General features: G+C 41.2%; 2 protein-coding genes across 15 annotated transcripts in view; both read right to left on the bottom strand.

The window, feature by feature from the left end:
* SNCAIP (synuclein alpha interacting protein) overlaps nt 1-13,293 on the bottom strand; it is a 162,011-nt gene that overhangs the window by 84,967 nt on the left and 63,751 nt on the right. Inside the window, exon 3 of one of the 14 annotated variants that reach the window (XM_081499038.1) lies at nt 11,590-11,707. The exons of the other annotated variants lie outside the window; for them this stretch is intronic. The gene's annotated coding sequence lies outside the window, so the exon portion shown is untranslated. The remainder of the gene's footprint in view (nt 1-11,589; nt 11,708-13,293) is intronic. 14 annotated transcript variants of the gene reach the window in all.
* Nucleotides 3,080-6,643, bottom strand: LOC145509765 (uncharacterized). Its single transcript, XM_081499051.1, has one exon. It carries the CDS (start codon nt 6,339-6,341, stop codon nt 5,370-5,372), a length of 972 nt encoding a protein of 323 aa, XP_081355177.1. The 5' UTR covers nt 6,342-6,643; the 3' UTR covers nt 3,080-5,369.

Below are 13,293 nucleotides of genomic sequence, written 5' to 3' on the forward strand. Positions count from 1 at the left end.
TGGGAAAGGGGGTTTGGGGGAGAATGGACACATGTACACATATGGCTGAGTCCCTTCACTGTTCACCTGAAACTATCACAACATCGTTAATTGGCTAAACCCCAATACAAAATGTTTTTGGTGTTTAAAAAAATATATAAAATTAAAAAAAAATACACAGGAGCCTGAGTCACCTAACTGAGACCTTGTAGATGAAGGAGGTGTGCCCAGTAGAGGTGAGGTCTAAGCTGACAGCTGAAGAATGTGAGGGCACAAATGGTGAGCGAGTCGACGGGGCAGGAGGAAGCGTTCTGGGTAGAGCTGCTGTACGGGCGGAGGCCTGGAGGTGAGAAGAATCCTGAAGCAGGATTTCCAGAAAGATGGGTAACACAGATTTAACACCTGCTGCTGTTTTTGCTTCAAAAACTGGGTCTTGAAGGGTGATAGCTGGGGTGGGTCGATAAGCACAGTGGGCAGGAGAATATTTCCAAAGTCAGAGTATAAACTGAGCGTGTGCTGGAATAACGAATTCTCTGGCATGTCTGGAGAAAGTACAAGCGAGTATTTGCTATCAAACAGGAGGCTTTAATGTAATGTGTTGAGCCCGCTCCAGCTCCAGGAAAGGGGAGCTACATTTCCTGTTTGAACAACCACAAGGATTTACGAAGCCAAACTTTATACCAGGGGTAGGTCTGGGTGCTTTTACATATACTCTCTCACTCACAGTTCACCAAAGTCACAGGAGACAAATATCTTTACAATCTCCTTCATGGAGCAAAGGAAACCAAGGCTCAGAGAGGTTCTGTGGTTGCCTCACATGCAGCCAGGGCTTCTGGTAGTAAGTTTGCTTTTTCTCCCTTATTTCAGCTTACCCAAACTGCAGGGGTAAAGTATGGGGTTGGCTGCAAGATTGTACAGAAAAACTTGAACAAACTTTTTGGCCAACCCAGTAACACTTCACTTGTATCAGACAATTTACTTTCTCAAAACACCTTCAATATCTTTTTTTTTATATTCAATATATTTTATCTGACTTTATTACAAGTCCATACACCCATGAGAGGATGTGTATCACAATTTGCAATCATATCCTTCCAATTTTAAAGATGGCAAAGCTAAGGAATGTTTTGGCCAAGGTGATGTACTCCTACACAGAAAGGGCCAAGCGAGCTCAGACAAACCACTTCCTGGGATCAAGCCCACAGCTCCTCTGATTTGCATTTTCAGTTCAGTTCAGTTGCCCAGTCATGTCTGACGCTTTGTGACCCCATGGACTGCAGCACGCCAGGCCTCCCTTTCCATCGCCAACTCCCTGAGTTTACTCAAACTCATGTCCATTGAGTTGGTGATGCCATCCAACCATCTCATCCTCTGTCGTCCCCTTCTCCTCCCGCCTTCTATCTTTCCCAGCATCAGGGTATTTTCAAATGAGTCCGTTCTTTGCATCAAGAGGCCAAACTACTGGAGTTTCAGCTTCAACATTAGTCCTTCCAATGAATATTCAGGACTGACTAACTTCCTTTAGGATGGACTGGTTGGATCTCCTTGCAGTCCAAGGGACTCTCAAGAGTCTTCTCCAACACCACAGTTCAAAAGCATCAATTCTTCGGCGCTCAGCTTTCTTTATAGTCCAACTCTTACATCCATACATGACTACTGGAAAAACCATAGCCTTGACTAGACGGACCTTTGTTGACAATTAATGTCTCTGCTTTTTAATATGCTGTCTAGGTTGGTCATAACTTTCCTTCCAAGGAGTGAGCGTCTTTTAATTTCATGGCTGCAGTCACCATCTGCAGTGATTTGCATCTTAGACTGTCCTAAAACCTGACTGTGTCTCTGAACCATGTAGACCAGAATTCCATAGGCATCCTCAGTCCTGAGCTGTACTGTCTTGGGTGTTCAAGAACGGTAACTCCAAATAAATTGCTTTTTCCTCTCTCCAGTAGAGTCTAAAGAGAATGGTAGGCATGATCATCTTTAAAGGAAAGTATATAGACCTTTGTCTACTTAACATACCTTATCCACAGGTATCCCTGAACTGGCTTATAAAGCATTATATTCCATAGCCAGTTGGTTTAATACCTCAAGTTCATCTTCAAAGAAAATTTGATTATGACCATCTTTCCATATGTCTTATTGGAAAGACAAGCAAAACACCACTGTATAGGCTGCATTTCTTTGTAGATTTTTTCCAAAAAAATGAAGTATATTTGATTTAAAATATGGTCTTGTTGTAGTTTTGAGCCTTAGCCTATAATTTAAAATTCTTGCAAATGATTTGGGGATATTTCATTATTTTTAAAATCTGACACTGAGAATGAACTAACTTATAGCAGAATTTTAGAGCCTGAAAGGACCTTCGTTTTTAAGCCCTAATGCAATGGTACTTTTAAATTTGTATTTGTCTGTGTGTGCGTGTGTGTGTGGGTGAGAGAGAGAGATTTAAAGTGAGTTTAATATTTAAAATTCTCTTTGGAAGAGGAAGGGAAGAATCCATGTTCACAGTACCTACACGAGAGAAGACAAAAAGAATGTAGAAAAAATATAAACATATGTAAATACAAGAGAACACATATTGTGTTCAGTGCTGGCTGCCATTACTTAAGAAGGCCACAGGCAAACTGGAATATACCAAGACAGAGTGAAGAAGTCAAGACAGCCAGTGGCTGGCAAGCTCTGCCTCACATGGCATGGCTAAAGAAATGTCTAACAGGGAGAAGAGAAAAGCACTCCTTTCTCTCTAAGAACCTAGAAAGCCATCAGGTAAGAGGAGGATTTGCCTTCAAGAGTAACAAACTTCTTGAAGGAGGTCTCAGGGATTCCAGTCTCAGTAAATACTTCCTACTAATGGTGTTTGGAAAGGGCATAAATGGAATGGGCTCCTTGATAAGATTACAACCACCCTAGCAAGAAACTGTTCATTCAGAGGTTTGGAGGGATTCTCTGAGGGAAAAAGATGAGAATCTTGCATTGAAAGAAGGGACAGATGACCTTCTAATTCAGAGATTCTGTGAGGTCCCAAACCAAGACCTCAGGATGGTCCTGGCCAACTCTGAGCCCTCTCCAAGGTGCCGCCATGACAACCTTTGTTGAACTTCCCTTCTACTCTATTTCATCTATTATCCTGATCCTACCAGGAACGTAGACGAAATGTGGAGGTTAAGGGAGAGGAAGAGAGTGAAAGAGAGTCAGAGAGTTCAAGTGAAAATAATTTTAAAATGTGAACTGGAATGTGGTTCATTCAGTAAGAATATGATTTACTCTCTGTTGTAGATGAAAACATCAATTCCACAAGGACAAATCTGTGACCTAATGAGGCCCAAACCAAAAGAAAATGTCTAAGGAGGAAAAGGAAACATTTTCAGCATTGGGAAGTCGAGCCTGGGTGTCCGCCAGCCATGTCTTGCACTGACTTCTGGAAAGAAACTATGGAACTAGATCCATTACTGAGTTATGTACCGGAAACTCTCCAAATCCAAGTTCCAGATTTTTGGCACACCTGAAGTGGTCATGCTTTCCTCTTGATTTTGCAAAGATTGCTTGATTTTTACAGTGGATTTGTTTGGAAATTATTATTGAGAATGTATGCAACACAGATGACAATCCTGATTCCCGTTTTAGAGAGCAATAGACATAACAGCAATGTGTACAGGAGCATTAAAGACTACATCAGGTGTCCGTTATCTTGGCTTCGTTCTTACGCTTCTCATTGTTTGTGAGGATTAAACTTCTGAGTAACTCTAGGCCAGCGGTTCTCAAAGTTCAGCCTGCATGAGAATCAACCAGAAGGCTTATTAAAAACAAGTTGCCAGGTCCAGTTGCGCAAATTGTAGCTCTGGGCTGGGGCCTGAGAATTTATATGTCTAACAAGTTCCCAGATGATAACAATTCTGCTGGTCCCAGAACCACATTTGAGAACTACTACCTGAAATCAATGGCTGGTCCCAGCCTCGGCTACATCTGCACTTAATTAAAAGATGGTGACCTCTTCCCCACATCCCCCATCTCCACATATGTTAACTTCATTATACAGGATCCATGCACAGTGCTCTTCTGATTAAACTTCCTCAGTGGACTCAACTAAGCATTTCCCATGAAGACCACCCAGAAACCTCAGAAGGTATTAAGTCTGTGTGTGTGTGTATTTTAATTCTCAGTGCTATACAAGGGACAAGACATTGGCCTACCAAACCCTACAAAATTTGGGCCTTGGTTACTTTAAAAATTCTTTCTCCATAGCACTTCATGGCAACAAAGATGTTCTACGTTTCTCCTGTTTATGAGATCCAGGTTTAAAATTTTAGAAGGAGCCTTTTCAGAACAAAAATCCCAACTTAGGCGCATCCAGTCACTAGAACCATAATGCAATTAATCCCAAGTCTACTCATAAAGAAGGAAAATGAAATGCAAGAATCTAGTAAAAATTAACTTAAAATTCAATGCTTATACAACATATATGCATCATAAGATATATAAAATTATTATTTATTGAATCTGAAGCAGTCCAAATGGTTACACTGGCTAACTGTAAAAGATAAAATCTTGGTCATGTATTTTAAATTATAATGTGCTTATTTTTATTAAATCCAAATTCAGAAAAACAGATTATTATGGATACTTATCAATTCTTCCAATTAAATGTACCAACTTAATAACCAAAAGAGGAAATAAAGTCTCTTAAAATAAATATCTCTTTTTTTCTGAAGAGGAGTAAAGTTGCATGTTAAGGTGATTAAGTAAGAAGAGCAGGTTAAATGTCTGTAGTAACCAAATATTTGCACATCTGTACATACAGAAAGAATATGATTTAGCAAGCACTGATTGTTTCATCCAATGGTTTTCTCCAGCCAAATTTACTAAAGATAATTAGAGGAAGGCAAATGAACAGAATCTGCTTCTAGTTTAGGTGAGGTACCATGATTAAAAGTGCAAAAATGAACACTGTATACTTAACTAATGCACTTCCAATATATGTCATAGCATGTTAAGAAAAAACACAAGATGAAAATACAAGATTACAGTTAAGTACCTTTAAAGGAATTCAGCTAGGCAGTGTAATCCTCAGTTTTTACAATATGCTGCTTTTTAACAGACTATCTTACACAGAGTAAATACTTAATACATTGTTTGTTGAGTTCACTTCCAGACTATGATCATTGTTGGGTCCTACACTAAAAACTGTGGTATTGTCTGAAATCACAAATGTTGAGATGACTTTCTTCAACTTATAATAACTTCAGGTTCAATATCTTCTTCTTGCACTGTTTCCCTCAGAATTCTTTCTTTGAGAAGTCAGTCTTTTAGTCCTTCTTTCAGAAATTATCTGTTGATGAGGTTTGTGGAAGTTTGGTCTGACTCCCCAAAGTTAAAGCAGAGATTTTTTGCCATTAAGCATATGGAGAGAGAATAACATTTGAAGGCTGCGGTGTGGGTTTTTTCTCTTTGGCATCGCAGAAGGACACCAACTTCATTCTGTAATTCACCAGCATAAGCAGGAAAGGACTGAGTGCAGAGAAGCCTGAAGAGAGGGCTGTGAGAACAGCTGGAAAAAAGACACAGGCTGCCAAGCCTTTCAAGAAATAGACTAAGACAAAATGAGAAATCCAAAGTGGAGTGATCAGCCACATTAATAAAATACTAAACTTGGCCCCTCTAAGGACTTCAATTTCTGAATCATCATCTCCAATCCAGATGTCACCATATGTCATCTTCTTTCTCTCCGAAAGCAGAAAAGACATCCAGAAACAGACAAATACTAAGGTAGCTAAAGGAAGAATATCAATCAGAACCAAAAACACTTCCTCATAGTAAAACTCTACTTGCTTGTTTCCAAAGTCAGTTAGGCAATCCATGTGAATCCTGTTTGTAGACAAGGGGTCTGTATCATTTCCTGCATTCAGGTATTCTGATTTTCTAGTATAGAGTAAAACTGGGAGGTATACTGCCACGCCTGTCACCCAAAGTGCAGAAACTACCTTTAAGGAATGCTTCTGATGGTCCAGGTTTGGAGGCTCACTCAAGGGGTGGACAGTCTGGTACAGCTTCTGGTGGTAGAGCAACGCAAAGTGTAACATGAACCAGATGGCCAGGGATGTCGTCAGGGCTGCTGTGAAGCACAGAACTTTGCAGCCAGCTGAATCCAACGTGCCACCAGAAGAATAAACAATTTTCATGACATTCACCACCAAGTTCTTAATGAGGTGGACAAATATAAGACTGAAAATCAGAAGAAAGGATGTCTCTAGACGCCCAGTCATACACTTCCTTGTAGAATAAAATAAACACAGGTTTCCAACAAAGCTCACAAGGATTAGAAGGATGCAAGTGACGATTTCAAGCACATCCACAGAGGACTTCATGGTAAATGGTGAGCCAGTGAGCTCAGATGGCTTCTTCTTCAGTTCGAGTCATCAGGCACTTGGAAAACTTTTAAGAAGTCTTCAGTAAGAAGACCTGGGTTTTTCTAAGCCACCGCGTTGACACAATCCTCAACTGGTGTCACTCTAATAGTTCAGAGATGGTTTGGAACAGAATTATGCTTGTTCCAGCGCTGAGCCACTGGAAACAAAACAGCTTCTCAAGAGGATTCTGTTTTATCATCTCTAGGGATTTAACTATAATGAGAAAGTTCTAGGTATCATCACTTAATTAAAAGTTCTCAGAAATGTATTTATAGCACTGTAATGCAATTTCCTAGATACAGTGTGATACAATTTTCAACAACCATAAGGGAGTGAAGAAAACTAACTGTGTGACAACAAAGGAAAGGAGGCCAGAGGTTGAAATGACCCTCTCCACTCAAAAAATATTAAAGAAGTGGGGGTGTCTGAATAACAATGAAGGGTTCCAAATAACAAAATTATGTATTACCAATGACATTAATAACATGATAGAAATTTATGAAGTATAGCAGTTTTCTAATGTCTCTACCATTTTTGCAGAACAGGAATACTATTACCCATTCTGAAGATCTCTTGGGGGTTGTTAGGATTGCAAAAGAGAGGGTAGAAAATACTTGTGAGGTCATAGGGAAGGGAATAAACAAGACAGGGAGGGAGGGAGGGAGAGAGGGAGAAGGGAAGGGAAGGGAGGTAGGGAGACATTTTTACAAACATGGTCACTATGTCCAAGACGAAATCTTTAAACTACTGGTTAAAGAAACAATCTGATATTCAGAAGTCATTAAGGAGACCCACCACTCACTCCTCTACCTCTGCACCCCATTGCCAATTGAGCACAACCAGCTAGGAAAAGATTTCTGCCCTCAGTATGACTACAGAGTACAGAGCAAGGACAGAAAAATGGTATTGAAACATGGTGCTCAAGTAATCACTTTCTGAATAAATTCTGTTAGTCATTCCCAGGACAAACTATTTTCCCTCTATTCTATATGCTTGTAAATTTCACTGTCAATCATCCTAACCTGTACTGTTGCAACACATGCTTCACTCTGACCCAGTGGTGATCTGGAGCCAGCTTGCACTGACTTGAGCAACTGTACGCATCTCTTCCCAACTCTGTGCTCAGCAACTACAGAGCAGTCGCTTGGAAGCTTGAAACTGGGTATCTCGTATTTACACCATGGAAATCAGCAAACGCTGCAATTCAGGGCTTTTGGTGGGGAAGGAATTGTTTTCCTAGGACAATACTGGCCTGACCAAAAAAATACAGACTAGAGTGATAAGATATGAGCTGGTATTTTACCTACATAATGATAAGATCAGTATTAGCTATGTTTCTTCCAGTAGTCATGTATGGATGTGAGAGTTGGGCCATAAAGAAAGCTGAAAGGTGAAGAATGGATGCTTTTGAACTGTGGTGTTAGAGAAGATTCTTGAGAGTCCCTTGGACTACACGGAGATCCAACCAGTCAATCCTAAAGGAAATCAGTTCTGAATATTCATTGGAAGGACTGATGCTGAAGCTGAAACTCCAATACTTTGGCCACCTAATATGAAGAACTGACTCATTAGAAAAGACTTTGATGCTGGGAAAGATTGAAGGCAGGAGGAGAAGGGGACGACAGAGGATGAGATGGTTGGATGGCATCATCAATATAATGGACTTGAGTTTGAGCAAGCTCCAGGAGTTAGTGATGGACAGGGAAATCTGGCGTGCTGCAGTCCATGGGGTTGCCAAGAGTCAAACACAACTGAGGGACTGAACTGAACTGAACCCTTTCAATAAGGGTATGTGTAAGTGGTTTATAGCAGTGTTAACAAGTAGGAAAGCTGGACCTTACAATTCCACCCAAGGGAGATAAGCTTGGGGGCTGACACTTCCTATTAAACTCCTTATCCCCAGTTGGCTGTTAAGACAGGTAGCCAACTCAGAGTCCCCACATCACATTTTTCTTCCCTAAGAAACACCCATTACCTCAGTATCAACTGCAGTCAAACAGGCACCTGTGAATTTATAATAATAACAATAACAATAATACAGTAATAACACAATAATATTGCTCATATTGGTTACCATTTATTTAACACAAATTTGGGCCAAACACTGTTTTGGTATTCTGCTTTATAAATGTGATCTCATTTAATCCTTAATATCATTCTTATTTCACTAATGAGAAAATAAAAGACCAGAGAGGAAAGCAAATTGCTGAAAGCTGCTAAGGAATGGATACAGGAATCAAAGTCAGGTATGACTGATTCTGAAACTACCTCTCCACAGTGCTGTCAGACTGTGGGTTTTCTGTTGATAGTTCTTGATAGTTTCCTAATCATTTACAATTGATACACCCAACCTATAGAGCCCATAATATGCGCCTCTTGATAAGAGTTTTCTTGGGTTTATAATACACAAGTCATGTAGATTTTTGGATAGCAGTCTTCTCCCTTCTCCTTCAATAATAATAACATACATTAAGGACATTTACACTTTTGAATCTCATAAAGATCTTTAAACATTCTGTACACCAGTTCAAGATGCCTTACATGAAAGAGAAAAGAGTTGATAGCAGCAGAAGTGAGGCCCCCATTCCTGACAATATTTAAGCAGAGGCACAATGACCATCTGGAGTGAGCCTGTAGATTATTGAAAAACCACCCTAAATAGCAGACAACATACAGCCACTTTGAGATTTAATTTTGCGGTAGGGAATTAAGAAATTGTCTATGCGATGCTATTTTTCAAATATGCTGACATGGTAACAATTTATGGCAAATACTCTTAGAGCTGAGGGCTAAGGGTAAAAATGTTTTTTAAACCCCCTTCTCTAAAGGCTTACATAAACATTTGTTTTTCAAAGGATTAGCAAACATGTAATATGTTCCTTGGCAGCAGAGCAAAAGTGTAAAATATAAGTGTCATTTTTTTCCTTCAAGGTTATTTATCTGTCTTGATGGTATATATTAAACGTGTATATTAAAAATAGCGCACATTAAAATATAAGGGGAGTTAAACTGATTTTTGTGAATGTTGTCTTGACTGATGGATAATGCTTTTGTTAACCATGGCACAGTGTGGCTAAGGAGTCTGTAAGACTGCCTCACTTGGTTGTCTACCAAGAACTATTGTGTGTCCAGCTCAGTACTCGACTCCAAGGGTGATACACAGAAATGGAGGCCACTGTCCCTGCCTTCAAGAGGTGTGCAGTCTAGTTGTAAGAACACACTGAAGTTTAATGCTATGTTAATATATATTATTCATACTACATGTATGGGGCTTCCCAGGTGGTGCTGGTGATAAAGAACCCGCCTGCCTGCCAGTGCAGGAGACATTAGAGATGTGGGTTTGATCCTGCGGTCGGGAAGATTCCCTGGAAAAAGGCATGGCAACCCACTCCAGTATTACTGCCTGGAGAATCCCATGGACAGAGGAGCCTGGTGGGCTACAGTCCGTGGGGTTGCAAGGAATTGGATATGACTGAAACAACTTAGCACACACACACTCAAACCTACTACATGTGTGTATATATATATGTGTACATATATATACACACACACATGCATATATCATTTAAGATAAGTTACTAATAAACTAATAAATCATGAATAATAACTAATAAATCATGAATAATACAATGTGATAAACTGTGTGATCATGAGTACAAGAATAAAACACTCAAGAGAAGACCCCATGTGGCCAGAACCATTTTTGATCTCCAGTTCACAGGAAAGGAAAACTGAGCGTGGAGAACCAGCAGGAAGAGGTGGCACAGAACCTCAGACCTTTTCTTTCAACAGATCTTTTGGAAAGAGAAAGGGAAAGGGGAAAGCAAAGCTGACTGACTTGTGAAGCAGAAGTGTTAAGAAACCTGGGTGCCAACCCCAAGTCTCCCCTGGAACTGCAATGATGAGCTGCTGACGGCAGAAAGCCCCTTTCTGAGAGGCAGGAATAGGGCTCAGAGTAGGGGGGCCCAGGAAGCCCACCTATCTCCTCCTCCTCCTCCTCCAAGGACTGTATCTTCCCTCAAGGAAGGTAACTGTCCTGTGTACATTTCAAGGAGGAAAGAAAAAAAAAAAAAAAAAGTTTTCTTTGGAAACTAAACACTGGCTCTGCCAATCCAACTTCACTGAGGTCATTTGAGAACTGAGGAGTTCAAAGGTTCTCTACAGCTTCGATTTACTTTGGCATAAGATTTAACAGAAAAAGAACTAAGGGAGAATTTATATGGCCCAGGCTGTTTTCCAAATCGCAAACTGCTCAAGTTATTTAGAATTTACTTTAACTTGCAATCACATGTAAAGTGGCTCAGATGTAAATGCTTTCCGCGTGGCTTAAGGCAATCTAGGTTTCCTCAAATACACATGTGCGATTCTAATAGTAAAGATCTGGATTCAAAATCTCAGAGTATTTACTTTGGGTTCCTCATGATTAGAGGCTGCTGTTACTTTTTGCAACGTTGGGTGGGAGTAGAAGAAATAAAACACGCTGCCTTCATTTGGGCATTAAGTTCTCACAGTAGCGCTAAGATAAACAAATCTTGCAGGATGAGGGAAGGGCATTTACTCCTTTAAATTGAGTATGTAATACAAATCAATGTCTTTTAAGAAGAGATGCCTGAAACTTGATTCTAAGTCTGGATCTACAGGAGGGCACTGATTTATTGTAATGATCAGTATAGCACATACGAGGGAAGGGCACACCCTCTGGAGGGTGGCGCTGCTCTAGCCAAGCAGGATAATCCACTAAGTTACAGAGAGATGATGCTTGAAACTGTCTGTGGCCAGGAACAAATTGATATTTGCATTTTTATAAAGAACGAAATGGAGGAAATTACAAAATCCTTTATCTCGTAATCAATGGCTGCCTGTAGGTTGTTTCAATTCTCTCCAAAGCAGTGATTTTGTGATTGGCCTGGGTAAGACTGAAAACCCCCTAGCTCCAAATTGGAAGTGACTAGAGAGCAACTTCAGGCTGGCTGGGGCCAGAGCAATTAAATGGTAATTGCCTTTTAGATATACTAATGTTGCTAATTATATTAGTGTGCTAAGTGCTGGGAAATGCGGGTAAGAGCTCCAGGCCACTCTGGTGGGGAAAGGGAGCTCAGATTGATTAAGCCTGGCACTGAGCTGGACCCTCTGCATATGTTCTCTCCTCAAATCCTCTCAGTAACTGAAAAGGAATTGCTAGCTTCAGTAGAGCTGAGGAACTTACCTGCTTGGTTTCAGTCGTACCTGACTGAATCATGAGTCCCACCAGGGTTATGGGGCTCCAGAGAGCATGAAGTGAGCAGGGCCTTGAGCGGAAATGGGGACAAATACTGGATTCAAAGCTGAAAGAAATGTGGTAGTAGAGAAAGCTGAGAGAATTGGAGAACCAGGCCATGAAGAAACAGTCTGCTGGAATGAGGGCCCTGGTGGGGGTCTTTCCTTGCTGCACATAGGAAGAAAGGGCCCAGGATGGGGAAGCTTTGTGGGCAGAATCTGAGGGAGCCTCTCCATTAGAACATAGGAGGCTAGGAGGGGAGGAGCTGCCATTGCGGAGAAGAGCGGCCCCCATGTCTGAGGCTGAAAGGTCTGGAAAAGCAGGAAGTAAAGTGGAGGGGGCAGTACCTACACAGGACACTCTCTAGGCCAACCTCTGAGAATGGCAAAGTCTGTCCCTAGGAATCTGAAGCTATAAGACCTGGGTTAAATCATGAACAGATTGTGAAAGGTTTGTCAGGTCATATCTGCTCTTAGCCTCAGATTCCTAATAAAGGTTTTCCAGAGACAATGAAAATCGCTCAGTTGTGTCCGACTCTTTGCGACCCCATGGACTACACAGTCCATGGAATTCTCCAGGCCAGAATACTGGAGTGGGTAGCCTGGAGAATTCCATGGACAGAAGAGCCTGGCAGGCTACAGTCCATGGGGTCGCAAAGAGTCGGACACAAGTGAATAACTTCCACAAACACTTATATATTGGGCTTCCCTGGTGGCTCAGCTGGCAAAGAATCTGTCTGCAATGCAGGAGACTTGGGTTCAATCCCTGGTTTGGGAAGATCCCCTGGTAGAAGGGAATGGCTACCCACTGCAGTATTCTGGCCTGGAGAATTCCATGGACTATATGGTCCATGGGGTTGCAAAGAGTCAGACACGACTGAGCGACTTTCACTTTCTTTTAGAGACAATGAAATATACATAGTTCTATGTGTGTGTGTATAAGTATGCGTATAAACAACATACACATATGTTTGTATGCCTATGAGGTGTGTGTATGGTGTGTGTAATAAGGTTAGCATAGGTCAAATGAAATCATGAACCCAGTCTGAAGGCTACAAAGTCTTGTATAACTGCCAGTTTTTGTGAGTACTTATTTCCTAAAATCGTCAGTCATAGAGGTGCTTTCTGCTTGTAAGTGGAAGGTGCTACATGGCTCTTTGCCAAAGGCTGGAATTCTAAATGCACTGTCTCTGCAGCCTAAGCTCAGTTCCTTGGCAGGCAGTTGCGGAAAACTCCTCCCACCTTCTCCAGGCTTGACTCCAGCCCTAAGTTCCTTGGTCTACATCTCTACTCTATTGTCTAAGGATTAAACTCATCACTCTGTCTTTTTGCACCTGACCACACACATCCTCAAGTCTCACCAACTCGACAAATATAACCCATCCCAGGGACTTTCCTGGTGGTCCAGTGGCTAAGACGCTGTGGTCCCAATGCAGGGGACCCAGGTTCAATCCCTGGTCAGGGAACTAGATCCCACATACTGCAACTAAGAGTTCACAACTGCAATTAAGAGTTCACAGCTGCAACTAAGATGGAAGATCCCACATGCTGCAACTAAGACCCAGCGCAGCAAAATAAACAATAATCAAAAAAACCCATCCCAGCTTTGGATTCCATCCCATCTCTTCTCTCCTTTAATCTGAACATCTCAAGA

The sequence above is a fragment of the Giraffa tippelskirchi genome, chromosome 6 (genome assembly GCF_054371585.1).
Source record: "Giraffa tippelskirchi isolate mGirTip1 chromosome 6, T2T-mGirTip1v1.2.pri, whole genome shotgun sequence".
Classification (NCBI taxonomy): domain Eukaryota; kingdom Metazoa; phylum Chordata; class Mammalia; order Artiodactyla; family Giraffidae; genus Giraffa; species Giraffa tippelskirchi.

Coding starts and splice junctions, on each gene's coding strand:
- LOC145509765 (XM_081499051.1), bottom strand. CDS start 6,341: ATGAAGTCCTCTGTGGATGTGCTTGAAATCGTCACTTGCATCCTTCTA.